The sequence below is a fragment of the Pongo pygmaeus genome, chromosome 16 (assembly GCF_028885625.2).
Source record: "Pongo pygmaeus isolate AG05252 chromosome 16, NHGRI_mPonPyg2-v2.0_pri, whole genome shotgun sequence".
Lineage (NCBI taxonomy): Eukaryota > Metazoa > Chordata > Mammalia > Primates > Hominidae > Pongo > Pongo pygmaeus.
The window spans coordinates 23903300-23920020 of NC_072389.2; the positions used below are offsets into that span (position 1 = coordinate 23903300).

Genomic DNA, 16721 nt, shown 5'->3' on the forward strand with positions numbered 1-16721 from the left:
ATATGATCATTATGCTTACTATATATAAAAATAACATTTCAGATATAACATATTCAATAAAGGTTTATGAAACAGTTAAAATTAAGTGATTTTGTGTTGGTCATAAATACACACCATCACAATATATAAATAGATGTATCTGCATATATGCACATATATCTATACATATCTATACAGGTATTGATATACATAATACATTTTATAGCTTATTAGGTACATGGGCTAAAAACTTCTACCTTTAAAACAAAAATGAGATTTTGATTCATATATCCTGCTGCAATTCCTCCTTTTGCTTTTCTTCTTCTTTTTTTTTTTTTTTGAGACGGAGTCTTGCTCTGTCTCCCAAGCTGGAGTGCAGCGGCGCAATGTCTGCTCACTGCAAGCTCCACCTCTTGGGTTCATGCCATTCTCCTGCCTCAGCCTCCTGAGTAGCTGGGACTACAGGCGCCTGCCACTGCGCATGGCAAAGTTTTTTGTATTTTTAGTAGAGATGGGGTTTCGCCATGTTAGCCAGGATGGTCTCGATCTCCTGACCTCGTGATCCGCTCGCCTCAGCCTCCCAAAATGCTGGGATTACAGGCATGAGCCACCGTGCCCAGCCTCTTTTTTTCTTCTTAAAATTTGACTTGCCAATCAACAACCGAAAGCATGACCTGTCCCACGGCCATGCTTCAAAGCTCCGGCAGATATATTCCTCCCTAAACACTGCAACTATTTCAAAATCCTTTTTATAAAAACGGGAGTAACGTCCACAAAGGATCAAAGGGCATCCTGCAGTCTGGCAATTGCTTAAGAAGAATGGCAGCACTTCCATGAAATATGCCCTAAAATAATTTTGCAGCTTGGTATGTCCTAATTTCAAACTGGATGTTTATCTTGGAAAGGCTTCTAACCTGTCCATAAAACAGCTCCACTTAGCGCTATGAGCTCTGTAAAAATGGAATCCAAAGCTGGTTATCAAGGGGGCCTAGAGATGGGTTCCACATGGCGGAACAGCATGGGAGGGCAAGGCTGAGGCCTGTATCAGGTGCAGCTTGGCTGGAGCTCCTGATCTAGACACTCGTTGCATTACACCATCACATCTGGATTCTTGCTTGTCATGTCCCTGGGAAATATCCACTTTCCATCAAAGCTTTTGTCTATCACAGTCGGACTTTGAACATTTTAGCATTTAACGCAGTCATGTTTGATCTGATGGACTTGCTCTCTGCTGTCCAAGATTTTTTTCCCTCCTCCTAAAGGGAGGGCAGAAGTATTTATTGCAGAGTTCACAGATAGAAAAGAACACAAGAACTTTATTCTACTTATTACACCCCAAATATTTCTGCACACCACTATCAGGTTATTTCTCTTTTTTTTTTTTTGAGACAGAGTCTGGCTCTGGAGCCCAGGCTGGAGTGCACTGGTGCTCACTGCAAGCTCCACCTCCCGGGCTCATGCCATTCTCCTGCCTCAGCCTCCCGAGTAGCTAGGACCACAGGCGCCTGCCACCACGTCCAGCTAATTCTTTCGTATTTTTTAGTGGAGACGGGGTTTCACCATGTTTTGCCAGGATGGTCTCAATCTCCTGACCTCGTGATCCACCCGCCTCGGCCTCCCAAAGTGCTGGGATTACAGGCGTGAGCCACCACACCCAGCCAGGTTATTTCTCAAATAAAGTTTCATCTGTGATCCACACATTCTGGAGGAGGTGGGTGTAATTTAAAGAAGTCTCTTAATTACTTTAACATTTCTCTTCCACACTTGATAGGTTTGATGAGGCCTCAGACCAGGGAGTCTGGGGTTGGGGGTAGGGCCTGGGCCATGTAATGTGTGATTTCTTGCAGAGCTGGGCTTGCAAAAATCTTTTGTGTGCTTCAAACAGCCCCCTTTTCCCCCACAATAAATTGACTCATCTGCACTCGCTCAGCTGAATAGCTTAGGTTTTCATGCCTGTGCCTGAGCTTATACATGAAATTTGTCATCTTAATGCAGCCTGGCTTGTGAAAGGAGAGAAGGAAATGACCCATCTCAGGGGAAACCCACCCCACGTGAACTAAAACAGACACCAGGAGATAGTGGAACGTTTCGGGGCCCTGATCCTAATTTCTTAGCAGATACAATGGATACAATACAGTACATCAAGGTTTTGTTATTTTCCTCCTTCCTTCCAAAGGATCAGACCTTTCACTATTTCTATGTTGATTCATTCATCTGCTCTCTCTTTCTCAGCCCCCACCTCACCAAATCCCCACCCATTCTTCTAAAACAGAAAAGGCGACTTCCATCTAAGACCATGGCTAGTTATTAACAGTGAAAACAAGGTGTGCTGTGCCACTTTGAAACATATTAACTTCTGTAAAAGAGCTTTGGAAACACTAATTTACTTCTCATTCATTCAATCCCAAGGCAGAAAGGGAAGAAACTTTGGAGTAAGACTAAAATTATACCCGGTGGATTCAAACAGGTAGAGAATGTTTATAAGTTTCTGATCTAGGAATAGGCTCTAAAACAGTGACTGTACTGTCATTGCTGGAATACACGAAATGGACTACAGTTTGCTGGCATGCATTATTTGATGTTTTTTGCCTGGGGACATGCTGGGGAGATAGTGATGTGAATTGGCATGGCTGCAAAGGAAACTGAGGGAAGATGGACAGGTCAGCTTGGTGCCTCTTATCTGTCCCAGGCCAGGAAGAGTGGCAGAGAGGTTAAGAGGAAAGAAATCCTAAAAGCAGGGCATGAAGTCAGGAGCTGGAGCCACACCTGTGGCCATCAAAAGCAAGGTTACATTCAAGTAGGCAGCACTCCAGAACTGACTATGCCAAGCAATACCCACGGTATAATTCTCCAAAACACTCTCTTGCATATAACAAAATACCAATCAGCCAACCAATAAAGATGGCAGTAAGAAAAGGCAGGACCAGAGCATACCCACCAGGTGCCAAATAATGTACTGGTGCTCCATACGTAGTCCCAGAGACAGCAGTATAAACATACCAGCATTCCTGCTGTGCAAATACATCCCATTTTCACTCTCATTAATTGTTTTTCCTAAGTCATTGTGGGAAAGTGAGTAGTCAATGGAAACAAATGCATTAAAAAAATCAACTTTGTAAGAAAAGTGAGTAGTAAAGTCAGATTCCAACTATGTTGACCACTGATTTGAAAACTAAGAGAAAACATTGAGCCTATAAAATGTTTCACTGAAATATTCCTTTCAAGCTTTTTCAACATGTAAAACTACTGTTCCTTGTCAACAGCTTTTATTGCATGAGAAGATCCATGCATCCATAGAACAGGCTCCTAGGGAAAATCCTTCTCTGCAGCTCCTCTCTATTACCTGAAGAGGATATTGGACGCATAAATTCTCCTAGAACTACACAGAAATCCTTGCATGAGAATATAAAGAAAACCTTTTAAATTTCCCACATGTAAAAGTCTACAGAAGTGGCGATTTATACTTGTAGATGAAAACAGTATCAGTGGCCAGGTGCGGTGGCTCACGCCTGTAATCCCAGCACTTTGGGAGGCCAAGGTGTGTGGATCATGAGGTCAGGAGATCGAGACCATCCTGGCTGACACAGTGAAACCCCGTCTCTACTCAAAATACAAAAAAATGAGTAGGGCATGGTGGCGGGTGACTGCAGTCCCAGCTACTCGGGAGGCTGAGACAGGAGAATGGTGTGAACCCGGGAGGCGGAGCTTGCAGTGAGCCGAGATCCAGCCACTGCACTCCAGCCTGGGCGACACAGCGAGACTCCATTTCAAAAAAAAAAAAGTATCAGTTCCAGAAATATGAATAATCTGTGTGTACAAATACATTAGCTATAAAAGCTTTGCATTAAATTTAATATTTTTAAATTATAAGATAAAATTTTCACTCAATTTTTGTACTTAAAAATTAGATTAAGAAAAGATTTAAAATAATAGTTAAAAATTGCATACCCAATGACTCTCAGATTTTAGGACCAGGAAAATGCTTCTAATGCATTTCCTACTATTTAAAAAATATATATATGAAGAGATAAAACAACGCTACAAAGGCAATGTGATTCAACAGGATTTTCTTTTTGCCATGACCTGTAGGAAGCTCAAAGTTAAATGTTGGGCTCATGTGCAGTATAGATTAATTATCTTGCATTTCTTGATTTACTTGTATAATCCTGCTAGCCTTCACTTCTCTATTTTTCTATGTCTATAAAATACTTTATAAGCACCCCTATCCAGGGCTGGGAGTAGTGTGAAGCAGTGAGGCACAGGGCTCATCCTCCAGGTTCTGCAAGTGCAGGGCTGCCTCCTCAGCCTGGATGCTTTTTATTTTTATTTTTTATTATTATTATTTTTTTGGACGGAGTCTCCCTCTGTCACCCAGGCTGGGGTGCAGTGGCAAGATTCTTGGCTCACTGCAACCTCTGCCTCCCAGGTTCAAGCAATTCTCCTGCCTCAGCCTCCCGAGTAGCTGGGACTACAGGAATGCACCACCACATCAGACTAAGTTTTCGTATTTTTAGTAGGGACGGGATTTCATCATGTTGGCCAGTCTGTTCTTGAACTCGTGACCTCAAGTGATCCACCTGACTCAGCCTCCCACAGTGCTGAGGTTATGATTACAGGTATGAGGCATCGTGCCCAGCCCCGGATGCCTTTTTATGTTTTGCACCTAGAGCACCTCACTTGCCTCACCTTAATCCCAGCCCACCTCCATCACTTTAGGGTTAGGAGACAGAGCCATGGCCTCCAAGGCCTGCCCTTCCTTACATCTCCTGCTTTTTCTCCTATGATTCCCAGCATCTTTCTTTACATCCTAGTACTTCCCAGTGCTTCTCAAACTTGAAGATGCTTGACAGTCACCTGGAGGGCTTGTTCAAAAATGGCTGCATCTCATTCCCAGAGTTTCTGATTGAAGAAGTCTAAGATGGGAGCCAGGAGTTGGATTTCTAACTGTTACCAGCTGTGGCTGGTCCAGGGGACACACTGGAAAGCAAGCTGTTTAGAGCCCTACATAAATAGTTTGGAGCTCTTACCATATGCCACATTATTTTATCCTGAAATGTTTCCATTCATGTCATCCCCCTTCTCATTTGATGAGATTCATTCCAGTCTTTTTCTCATCTGAGGGCTTCCCTGAGCCCAACACAGAGACCAGCGTCCAACCCACTCCACCCACCTGCAAGGCCAGGATAATGGTCTCATTGCACCCTTTGAATACCCCCGTCACTAATTCTCATCTCTCCTACCTGCTCATCAATTCTGATGACTAAGTCCAATTCATCTTTGTATCCAAGGATAGGTTCTACCACAAGAGTATGTGCTTAATGAGAGGTTTTGGGGCAAAATTGAGTCGAACATAATTGAGAGGAGAGATTTGATGAGATGTTAAGGAAGACAGTCCCTCTGTCCCTCTGGTATGGAGTACATACAAGCTTTGAAAGTTCTGATAAATTGATAGCTTCACCTAAACATGGCTACAGTTTCCTGGAAGGAGAAAAACCTCTAGAAGTCATTCTGTCCAGGTTAACACTGACCTCGACTTCATAATAAGATATCAGAAGGATCAAGGTTAAGACATTCAGCAGTGGGTCAGTGCGGTGCCACATTTAGATTGATTGATTGATGACAGATAAAATAGAAGTAGATGACAGATAGAGACAGGTAGATAGATTAGCTACATTAGATCATAGATGGAAAACAGACAAGCAAACAGTGATAGGTGTATAAGCACATAGACAAATGTGGCTGTTTTGAGTATGCAAGTCTTCAGTCCTTTGAGTTTAACCAAGAAAATAAAAAGGCAAAAGTTGTTACTAGGAGTGGGCATTTGAATTCAGTTAAGAATGTATGAAAACAAAAAAACAGTACAACAAACAAAAAGCACTTTATTAATTGAGGAATAATTCCAGATACAACACACTTCTTTTAATTCCTCAAATGGACCATATTTCCTCCTGCAAGAGGGTTTTTCTTATACTACTTTCTGGGCTGACACAGAAATAAGACATGTGAGTTCAATTAGAGAAAGTGGGACAGTGAGAGAGTGCATTTACCTAGAAGACGACAGAAGTGGCATCTTTGAGTAGCTCCTTTTCAATCCCAAAATACATGACTACAGACAAAGCAATCAGAAAACTTCCTCCTGGTTCCCATCTGGACTCTGGACACAGAACAGTTCATTTGAGAGAGGGGGCGACAGAGAGAGAGGAGAGAGGAGAGAGAGGAGAGAGGAGGGAGAGGAGAAGTGGCGGGGGAAGACGGGAGGGGAAGAGGGAGAGAGGGGAGGGGAAGAGGGAGAGAGGGGAGGGGAAGAGGGAGAGAGGGGAGGGGAAGAGGGAGAGAGGGGAGGGGAAGAGGGAGAGAGGGGAGGGGAAGAGGGAGAGAGGGGAGGGGAAGAGGGAGAGAGGAGAAGGGAAGAGGGAGAGACGGGAGGGGAAGAGGGAGAGAAGGGAGGGGAAGAGAAGGGAAGGGGAGGAGGAGAGAGGAGTAGGGGAGAGAGGGGAAGGGGGAGGGGGGAGGGGGAGAGGGAAAGAATCTACAAAGGCCATTCAGGAGAGAGAGGAGGGGAAGAGGGAGAGAAGGGAGGGAGGGGGGAGAGGGGAAGGGGGAGGGGGAAGGGAGAAGGGGAGGGGAAGAAGGGGAAGGAGGAGAGGGAGCATAGGAGGGGAGGGGGAGTAGGAGGGAGAGAGGGGAGGGGGAGGGGGAGGAGGGAGTAGGAAGGGAGAAGGAGAGATGGGAAGGGGGAGAGGGAGAGGGGAAGCACGATTGAGTCCCTCCAAATTCTGTGACTGTCCTCTCATTGCACGTAGCCAGGTGGAGACCTGGTGATAGGAGTGCCTAGAGAATGTAGCTTGCAGAGGTCAGCCTTTGCAATAACAGAGAGGAACCAGAATAAAACAATATAAAACCAAACAGGCCAACAATGGGCACTACTAGTTAATTAATTTCATACAGAAAAAAAAGTTACGCTAGTATAGGTCATGTTTCTTACTTTAGACAGCAGACATATTGATACACACAACAGTGGTCAAAAGAGAGGTTATGTAAGAGTATGTACTTATCTCAGTGAAAATGCATCTAAAGTAAAGAAAATCCATAACCAAATAGCCATTGTAGTCAGAGATAACACCTATACACACCCAAATAATAGCCAAGGGGTGTGGTGTGTGTGTGTGTGAGAGAGAGAGAATATGTGCAAAGTTTCTGAACACAATCAGTAATTTGTCAAAGCCATTTTTTATCATTGCTTTTTTTCTTTATATTAGACTATTTGATGTGAGATAAATAACCATTGTTAATATTTTTTAGCTCTCTAATTGTTACACAAATTAGAAAAGACAGAAATAAGGTTTGGAAACAGATCTAGTCACACCGAAGATTGTATATAGTAAATACATAAAGAGAACTAGGTGTCTAACTCAACCCTATTAAATCAAATTCCCAATTCTTATTTAAATGCCCATTTTAAAAAGCTTTTGGGTGAAACCTGAACCTATTTTTAAAGACAATCTCATTGTATTTACTATGTTGAAATCCAGGACAGAATAGTTAGAAAACAGTGGGGGAGGGGGGAGGGATAGCATTGGGAGATATACCTAATGCTAGATGACGAGTTAGTGGGTGCAGCGCACCAGCATGGCGCATGTACACATATGTAACTTACCTGCACATTGCGCACATGTACCATAAAACCTAAAGTACAATAATAACAATAATAATAATAATAATAATAAATAAAATAAAATAAAATCTAAAAAAAAAAAAAAGAAAACAGTTGAAAAAAGAATCTACAAAGGCCATTCAGGAACCTTTTGGGTGATACAAAATCATAAATTTATGGCATTAAGAAGCAGTTACCTAAAGTTATTATAAGAAAAAGATTCTAGATTCTAAGTTATTATAAGAAAAAGCCAATGATATTTTTAGGTAATACATTACTTAGGACTAGTAAAATTTTCAATACTCATAGCTAAGTAATCTTCCGTATGTCAAATTATTACATAATATTAAATACAATGTGGAAATCCTGAACTAGAACCTTATAGTTTAAAAATACCAAAAGATAGGCCGACCAGGGTCTTTTAACACTTTTACAGATTGTTAATCAAGTGTCTATAAAGTCTCCATTTCCATAAGCCAAATTAGACACCACCTGACTTTTCTCTTTAAAACTGCACATTCTCAGAGCAAAAAGTCAACATAATTGAAATTTCTAGCAAAATATAACTTGCATACCTTGAATAAGAGCATAAGTAGCTTTCAAAAGTAAATAAAGTGAACTTTATTTATCTAGGATTTTATTAAATATATACACTCAGGATGGGCATGTATTACGTCCCTGCACCCAGTGCACTGAAGTCAAATTCGCGAAACTACCATGATGGCAAAAAAGCAAAAAAAGACAAACAGCTCAGTTCTAAGACACAGCTCTGAAGTGTACATATAAATACTGCTCTCCGGGATCTTCTGTTCCCTTCATATTTTTGATGACTTTATCCAGGCCGTCAACATTTTTTCTATCCCTCCTCATTCCTTTGGCCATTCTTCCATAACCTCTCCTGTCCTCCCTAGATGCCACTATTCTCCCAGCTCACTATTTTTCTTTCTAGCCTTTATGTTCTTCCACAAACTGCCAGTGCTCTTCCACAGACCCAAGTGCCCTAACTAAAGATGGTTATGGTTGTGCAGTACCAGTGTTTCAGTGCAGCGGCAGAATCAATAAATGAGAAAACACTGCTTTGTCAGGCTCCACCAAAGCATTCTGGGAAACTTCACTGCTTTGGGTGGTTACAGAAACTTTTTTTTTTTTTTTTTTTTTTTGAGACGGAGTCTCGCTCTGTCGCCCAGGCTGGAGTGCAGTGGTGCTACTGGATATTAATATCAAGGTTTTTGGTGGGGGGGTTTTTTGCGTATTTTCCCGGAACAGTGACAGATCTTTTCACCCAAACCAACCACCAAAATTAATTACCATCTTTCAGGTACACAGGGCCATTTAGGGCCCTTTGACGGATAGTAACTCATTTGATTTTTTTTTTCTTTTTGAGATGGAGTCTTGCTCTGTCACCCAGGCTGGAGTGCAGTGTCTCAATCTCGGCTCACTGCAAGCTCCACCTCCCGGGTTCACGCCATTCTCCTGCCTCAGCCTCCCGAGTAGCTGGGACTACAGGCGCTGGCCACCACGCCCGGCTAATTTTTTGTATTTTTTAGTAGAGACGGGGTTTCACCATGTTAGCCAGGATGGTCTTGATCTCCTGACCTCGTGATCCCCCCAACTCGGCCTCCCAAAGTGCTGGGATTACAGGCATGAGCCACTGCGCCTGGCCTTACTTGATTTTTTATAACAACTATACAAGATAAAGCATGTAAAGAAATTAACGGAAAATGACTATTCCTATTCACTTCCTACAGTGCTACCAACTACCATATATTGAGTGTTTCTACCCAATTCCAAGCACCATATTTGATAATTTCAATCTTCACAACCCTATAAAACAGACACCCTTTTTATCCTTGTTTCACATATGAGGAAGTTACAGCTTAGAGAGTTTAAATAATTATTTTCATTCACCAGACCACTGGTGGAGCTAGGATTCAAACCCAGGCAGTCTGAGAATAGAGCTCATAATTTTAGCTACTATTTTTTTAATTTTTGCTATGCAAAAACACAGAACTGTCAGCCTTCCAGCCAGTGTCTTCCCTTCTGCCTGCACCATTCTCATATACATTTAAGTCCCTGGACACAAGGGTAAATTCATAAACATTTTGCACATACTGAGATTTTTGTCAGCTTGGTTCTAAAGCAACAAAGCCTACTCAAAGATGATTGGAAGAAAAATGGATAAAGAGCTGAGAATCTAAACAGAAATCTCTGAACCAGAGTTTAAATTATAATGGAAATTTATAAACAAATTATCTCATTCAAATAATCTACTGATTTCCAGTCCCAAGTGCTGGTCATTCTCACTTAAAATCACCAATATAAAAATGTTTTAATGATTAACTCAAACTCAATGAAAAGAACTAAGATTCTGATAATCTATTATACCCCAAGGGCTCACAATGTGCACTGTTAGCTGAATAACCACACATGGCCCAGAATAAAGTGTTCCTCAATTAATTTTCTTTGATCAAATATATAAATGGAAAAAAAACTACCAATCAGAACAGGAAAGACTAGGCAGAGTTTTCTATATTTCCATTATATATATATAATATACATTTATCTCCATATGTGTATATATGTATTCATATATGTGTGTATATATGTATATATGGATGTGTATATACATGTGTCCATATATATACACATACATATATATTTATCTCCATATCCACATTTATGGAGATAAATATATGTGTATGTGTATGTATATATGGAGATAAATATATGTTTGTATATATAAATATATGTGTATATATGGAGATAAATACGTACGTATGTATATACATGAAGATAAATACGTGTGTATATATAGGAGATAAATATGTGTGTATATATGGAGATAAATATATATGTGTGTGTATATATATATGGAGATAAATATGTGTGTGTGTGTATATATATGGGGATAAAAATACATTTGTGTGTATATATATTATCAATATATTGTATACTAGGCTTCTGCCAGACAAAGACCAAAGAAAATAAGGAAGCACACGAGTGAGCGGACAGCACAGATATTCTGACAAAGTCTTCAACATGAGAGGTGAGGGAGTCAGAGGAAACCAGGCCCACATTAAGAGGAAACTGTGGTGTTCTTAAGCCCTGAAAAGATAGTCTCTTTGAGATCTTTTACAAAATCAACTCCAAGCTGTATCTAGTATTAACTATTCTGCAATTTGAAATAAATTGAAACTAAAATGGCATTATGTTAAAACTCCAAATTTTGGCAATATTGAATATCTTTTAAGTGTAAATATTACTGTTAAACATAATCTAATATGCTATAGAAAAATTCACAAAGGCAGTCATTTGAATATGCAGCTATTTTCATGGAGAAATCAATTACCTTTAGAAACCTCACTTGAATATATAAGAAATTTTTTGAAGATAACAGCTGGCAAGTTGTCAACCACATGACAAATGATACCTATTTACATTACGTGCTATAACCTGGCCCCCAGCTGAAGTCACCGGTCACCTACTGTACACACTGACACTGAACCCAGAGTCATAGATGCAGCAGCAATGCTGTCAAGACTAAGAAGCTAAAGAAAATCCCTCCTTCTTTAGGTGGAATGAGAAAAAATGCTTTTATTTTCAACATTAATTTAAGACATTTTAACACTAAAATCTCTTTTAATGAGGTCCCAAGTGTCAACAATGCCACTTTTGAAAAACAAGTAATAAAAGGAATTCAAATTAAAAATAGCAGATATTTAGTTGAGTCTTTGAAAAGGCAATTGAAAAGTCACACTACAGTTTTCCTACTGCTTTAACCTATCTTCTATGAGTTTACTAGTAAATCAGTCATGATTTTCATCATGAAAAACTACAACTAAAAGCGTTAAGTGATGTCAAAATGAAAAATATTCTCCCCATCCACCCCACTGCCTCAATTCAAGAGGCATTACTGGAGACCTAATTATAAATAGGTTTTATATTTTTACATTGGACTATAAACATGCTAAATTATAACACATCTTAAAAAGCAGGTACTTTAATTGGCTTTAAAAATACTTTTCAAATAAGTCATAATCAAAGATGCTTTTGTTCTAGTATAGCCTTAGAATTATAAAATATAATCCCAAATAAAATAAGATTATGATTTGTATCCACATTTTTGCTCATAAGAAGAGTCCCAATCATATTGTGACAAAATCTAATGCTTCACTGATGTTACAGACATCTTTGATAGGTACTATATCAACTAGAAATTTCCATGTACTAGACCAGTGAACATTAAAATTTGTATCTTCTCAAAAGAACTCCCAATGGAAAACTTGGTAGCTAAAATTAAAAAAAGAAAGAAGAAATCAAAATGCTGCAAATGTATGCCCGATCATCTTAATAACACAAAAGAAATAATTCCTTAACGAGTTTCCTTTCCAGTGCTTCAAAAAATAGCACTGTATTAAAAAACAGATATTTTAAGACTCCATAATATGTTTCACCCCCCTAAAATAATTGCAAAAATAATCAGTCATCTGCTAGCTATCAAAGGACACTTGCAATGAGCTGCTTACACAGGACAAAATGAGCCATTTCAAAAGATACTCACATGTCTCTTGAAATCACCCTGTTTTACCACTAGGTTCAAATTTAAGATGATCACTCCCATGTCATCTTCTAAACTGTTTGGATCTTCCAGTCTTAAAATATGTTCAGTTGTTCTAAAAGCAAAAAGCAACAAATAATGCTACCATGTATTACAGGATTGTATTGACCTACACGCATCAGGAGCTTATGGTAAAAGTCTCCTACCTCTGAATAAGGATTAGACACAATGTTAAGAAAGCACAAAATTTAGTGAAAATAAAACAATTATATTCAGGGTAGAGAACCTGTTTGGCATTGTTTAATTCAACAGTTGGTTAACTGACCCCCCTCCCTTACCACCCAAATAAAATGTAAACACTTGTTTTAATTTTAAGTTAGGTTAATGAAACTGAGTATTAACAAATGAAAGTATGAAATCCAATACACACTTTGCATTATAAAATACTTAACATCTGACAAATATATTTGGCACCTAGAAAGCAAAAATCCTTAAAAATACACTGAGAGTTATAACACTTTAAAGCTCTCTTTCATTTGTTCAGATATGATGTTTTTGTCATTTGACCTCAACAGCACCATTTAACATTATCATGAGTTCCCTCTAAAATTCATCAATAACAATTACAAAGTAAAACTACGGTACCTGTTAAGCTCAAGATCACTGAGAATGACAAATGCAGGACCCATGAAATCAGATGTGGTTAAATCTCAATCATATACCTACAAAGAGGGCAGAGGTCAATAACACATTATTATAGTAAAACAACCGAGTTTATCAAATTATTAACAAATGCAATAGGTTGGAAATTTTGAAATCACTCTTTCAGATCCTGAAATACTTTGCATAGTATAGTTAAAGAGAAATTTAGTCAAGCCAATGCAGAGAACAAAATTATTCAATCTTGCCCATTTTGCCTACTATGATCAAAATAACAGCAACAATTTCTTTTAAGGCAGTATTTATACCCATTGAAATGTTATGCACAATGGACCACGCTCTGTAGTTTAAATAGCCTGTCATTAAAATTTAGCATTTTCCACAGTGAGCAGATCTGCCAATTAAATAGAAATTTGCTAAATTTTCTATAGCAATCTCATCCTGCACTCAACTCATGCAGTTTTAACCCAGATGTTGTAGCAATTGGTGCTTACAACTGGTGGCTTGAAGCTCTGTTAAGTATAAAGATATTCCTAATGAGAAAGGCTTTAGTACTTGTCACCATGGCACTACCAGTAATAATTCTTCCACATTTGGTAGATTTAAATACAATCAATGTATATAGATAGATATTATTTTCACTCTGATTTTCACTGGAGTACATCTCATTGAAGAGAAACATAGAGTTTCAACAAACAGTATAAGGAATTTCTCCTATATTAACATTTTAAATCTGGCCTAATAAAATAATTAATTTTGGCAAGTTCACTTCTAAGAGGACATGAGAAACTGCTGAGAAATGTTTTTAATAAAGGAGCAGATTTAAAAGCCGTCTGTGATTACCTTCACATGTAGCTTTTGATCAAGGCTTTGTATTGGCAATACAACTATCTCATCCCAAACTGGGTTCAAGTTCTTATATATGACTTTACTTTTGTACAGCACCTTCCCAGTCAGCTTAAATTTCACATAAGGATCACTTGTGCCTTTAAAAGAAAAAGGAAACAAGACAGAATTTTAAAATACATGTAAAAGCCTGGGACCTTCACTAAATAAAGATCCTTTCCCCACTCCCCAGGCTAATGTCTCCCTGCACAGAGATTAAAGGCCTCAAAGGTGGAGGATGGAGGGAGACATAAAACAATTTGGGGTAAATGAATGATTCTTTTTTCCCTTTAGTGGTAGAATATAAATGGGCTCCTTGAACATTTTTGTTTTGTTTCATTGTGGGTAGGTCACCCCTATACTACTCACAAAAATTCAAGAAGTAAAATCCACCAGCACCAGCTAACAGGGTCAGAAGTCCTGGAGAGAAGCCACCCCTCCTAGGAACCGCAGCAAGTCAATGAAAAGTGAAAGAAATCAGTTTCAAACATTTCGCCAGATGGCTGATTCAACAGAATCCTGTACTTGAAAATATAATCATAATAAATAAATCTCGGGAATCACTGGCTCGAAACAAGGCACAATGGGGCTACAAGTGAAACTGGAGGCATAGAGATTAAATTGACAAAGTTGCCATTCTTTGCTGCCTCCCCACCCCTGCACTAAAGCAGCCAACATTGTCTCCGCCAGGCCAGCTGAACTCCACATCAGCCAGGCCCTCACCTGGCCTCAGCGCCGACACCGCTGACCTGCCCGGCTCCTCCCTGGGAACTTTGAAACAGACGCCAAAAGGGCCGGGCACAGTGGCTCACGCCTGTAATCCCAGCACTTTGGGAGGCCGAGGTGGGCGGATTCACGAGATCAGGGGATCGAGACCATCCTGGCTAACATGGTGAAACCCCATCTCTACTAACAATACAAAAAAATTAGCCAGGCATGGTGGCAGGTGCCTGTAGTCCCAGCTACTGGGGAGGCTGAGGCAGGAGAATGGAGTGAATCTGGGAGGCGGAGCTTGCAGTGAGCTGAGATGGCGCCACTGCGCTCCAGCCTGGGCGATAGAGCGAGACTCCGTAAAAAAAAAAAAAAAAAATTAATAATGTCCCTCCAGTTACTCTGCCCAAAGCAAAAAGAAGGGCTGATGGCAGACCCTCCTCCATGCTTTTCAGATCAATCAAAGTTAAAAAAATGCCCCAAACATAATACATGGATTATGTATTGTGTGTGTGTTACATGCATGTGCGTCTCATGCTACAATGCTTGGAATACACTTGTTCATTACTACCTAGTGAACAGTGGGTGAAGAAGGCACAAATGAATGAGCAATCTCCTTAATGAGGAAATAAATGAAGGCCAGCTGATAACGCTACAAAGAAAGAAAATCTAACTTGGGGAGTTATGATACTATAGTTAATTTTGAAACACGGCACAGTGAATAAGCATACAAAGACCAACAGCCCCAGTCTGTTCACTGATATCTCCCCTGTGCCTTGGACAGTACCCAAGGTAGGTCCCCAGAATATTTATTGAAATGAATTGCTGATATCAACCTCAAGCCAATATAGTCTAACAATATTATATCAAAATTTACTTAGGCTACTCTGTCACAACATTTATCAAATCATTAATATCCATCATGCATTATCACTTCAATCTTTTATTTTTTCAGCTCCTTTTAATATTTCTATTTAGCTCCAGTACTAAATATTACTGAAAATGCAATGCACTACATTTCCCAGGTATTTGAACTGAAATTAACATCGCTATGAAGTAAAATAGCAGCCATGGTTTAAAGCCTTACTAGACTAAGTAAAGGCACAATTTTGAGAAGTCAGCCTTCCAGTATTGCAAGGGTACTAACTTTAAACAAAAATTAAATCAGCTGCAAATATACACATATACATAGTCAAATCTCACATTTTAAGTTTGATAGCATAGGAGTAGAAGCCCATCAGTCTGTATTTTAAACTTGGACATGCACATGTGCACGCACGCACACACACACACATGCTGTGTTCAGGGGCAGTTCTGAGAAGAACAGTAAACATGAATGCATTCACAGCCATTCAGTGAAATGCTCACTAGTGACAGTGCGATCCGCCCACCCCCACCCCCTCCCTCTTACAGCAAAAGAGAACACATCTGGTGAGGCTGACTTTCACAATCATTCTGAGATATATATATATATATACATATATATATATATCAAAAAGTGGGGGAAAACTATAATAAAAAGAGGCCTTTAATTAAATGAAATTACCACTCTAGGATCAGGTCTTCATGCTTGTCAGCGTACTTTCAAAATAATCATCTCAAAACTAGGCCACGGTGGTGTCAGTTTCTCACAGGCAAGGCATACTGGGTAATCCCCAGGCATTTTGACAACTACATAATGTACAAACTGTTCCATGCCTGAATGGTGGCAGTTGTGTGAAAGAAAATATTGATGTCTGGAATTAATAGGAAAAGGGACAGGGGTTTACAAAGCCAAACAAGGAAAGAGGGTGTCAAGTTAGTGCCGCGTTAATTGTTAGGGAAAATTTGACGGGGGGGAGCACATTGTGATTTTCTCTCTGAGCTTAAGTGCCTCACTGTCAGAGAAGTGACATCTCAACTAGGCAGCTTCTGAAAAGGGGTCAGCCACTCAGGAATGCAACTCCCAGATTATACAAATGATGAGTGACACCTGAATGGGTGGACTTTAACCTTGTTCACTGGGAGCTTCAGACACAATGAGGCTCTTGTAGTAGTGTGGTACTCGGTGAGGAAAATGAAGCCAGGAGTCCAGAGACAGTGCCTCTATTCTGGGGCAGTCACCAATTCTGCCATTTGGACCTGAAGGAGTCCCTCAGCCTCAGACGTAGACTGATTATCAAGATGTTATGCATTCATGGCCTGAGTGTCCTGCTCCATTCCAAACACACAGCAGTACATATATATATATATACACACACACATATATATGCTGAGCAAAACTAACAGCCAGTC

At 39.8% G+C, this 16721-nt stretch overlaps 1 protein-coding gene across 3 annotated transcripts in view; it reads right to left on the reverse strand.

The window, feature by feature from the left end:
* LOC129026620 (multiple C2 and transmembrane domain-containing protein 2-like) overlaps positions 1 to 16721 on the reverse strand; it is a 58548-nt gene that overhangs the window by 31923 nt on the left and 9904 nt on the right. For 2 of the 3 annotated variants that reach the window (XM_063653288.1, XM_054473766.2), the window contains exons 2-5: positions 14106 to 14176; positions 13695 to 13837; positions 12837 to 12913; positions 12195 to 12306 (exon numbers count right to left, since the gene is read on the reverse strand). In XM_063653288.1, the coding sequence (XP_063509358.1) occupies positions 12195 to 12306; positions 12837 to 12880 (156 nt within the window). In that variant the 5' untranslated portion in view covers positions 12881 to 12913; positions 13695 to 13837; positions 14106 to 14176. Of the gene's footprint in view, positions 1 to 12194; positions 12307 to 12836; positions 12914 to 13694; positions 13838 to 14105; positions 14565 to 16721 lie in introns of those variants that run through there. The other variant, XM_054473767.2, reaches the window with a different exon arrangement.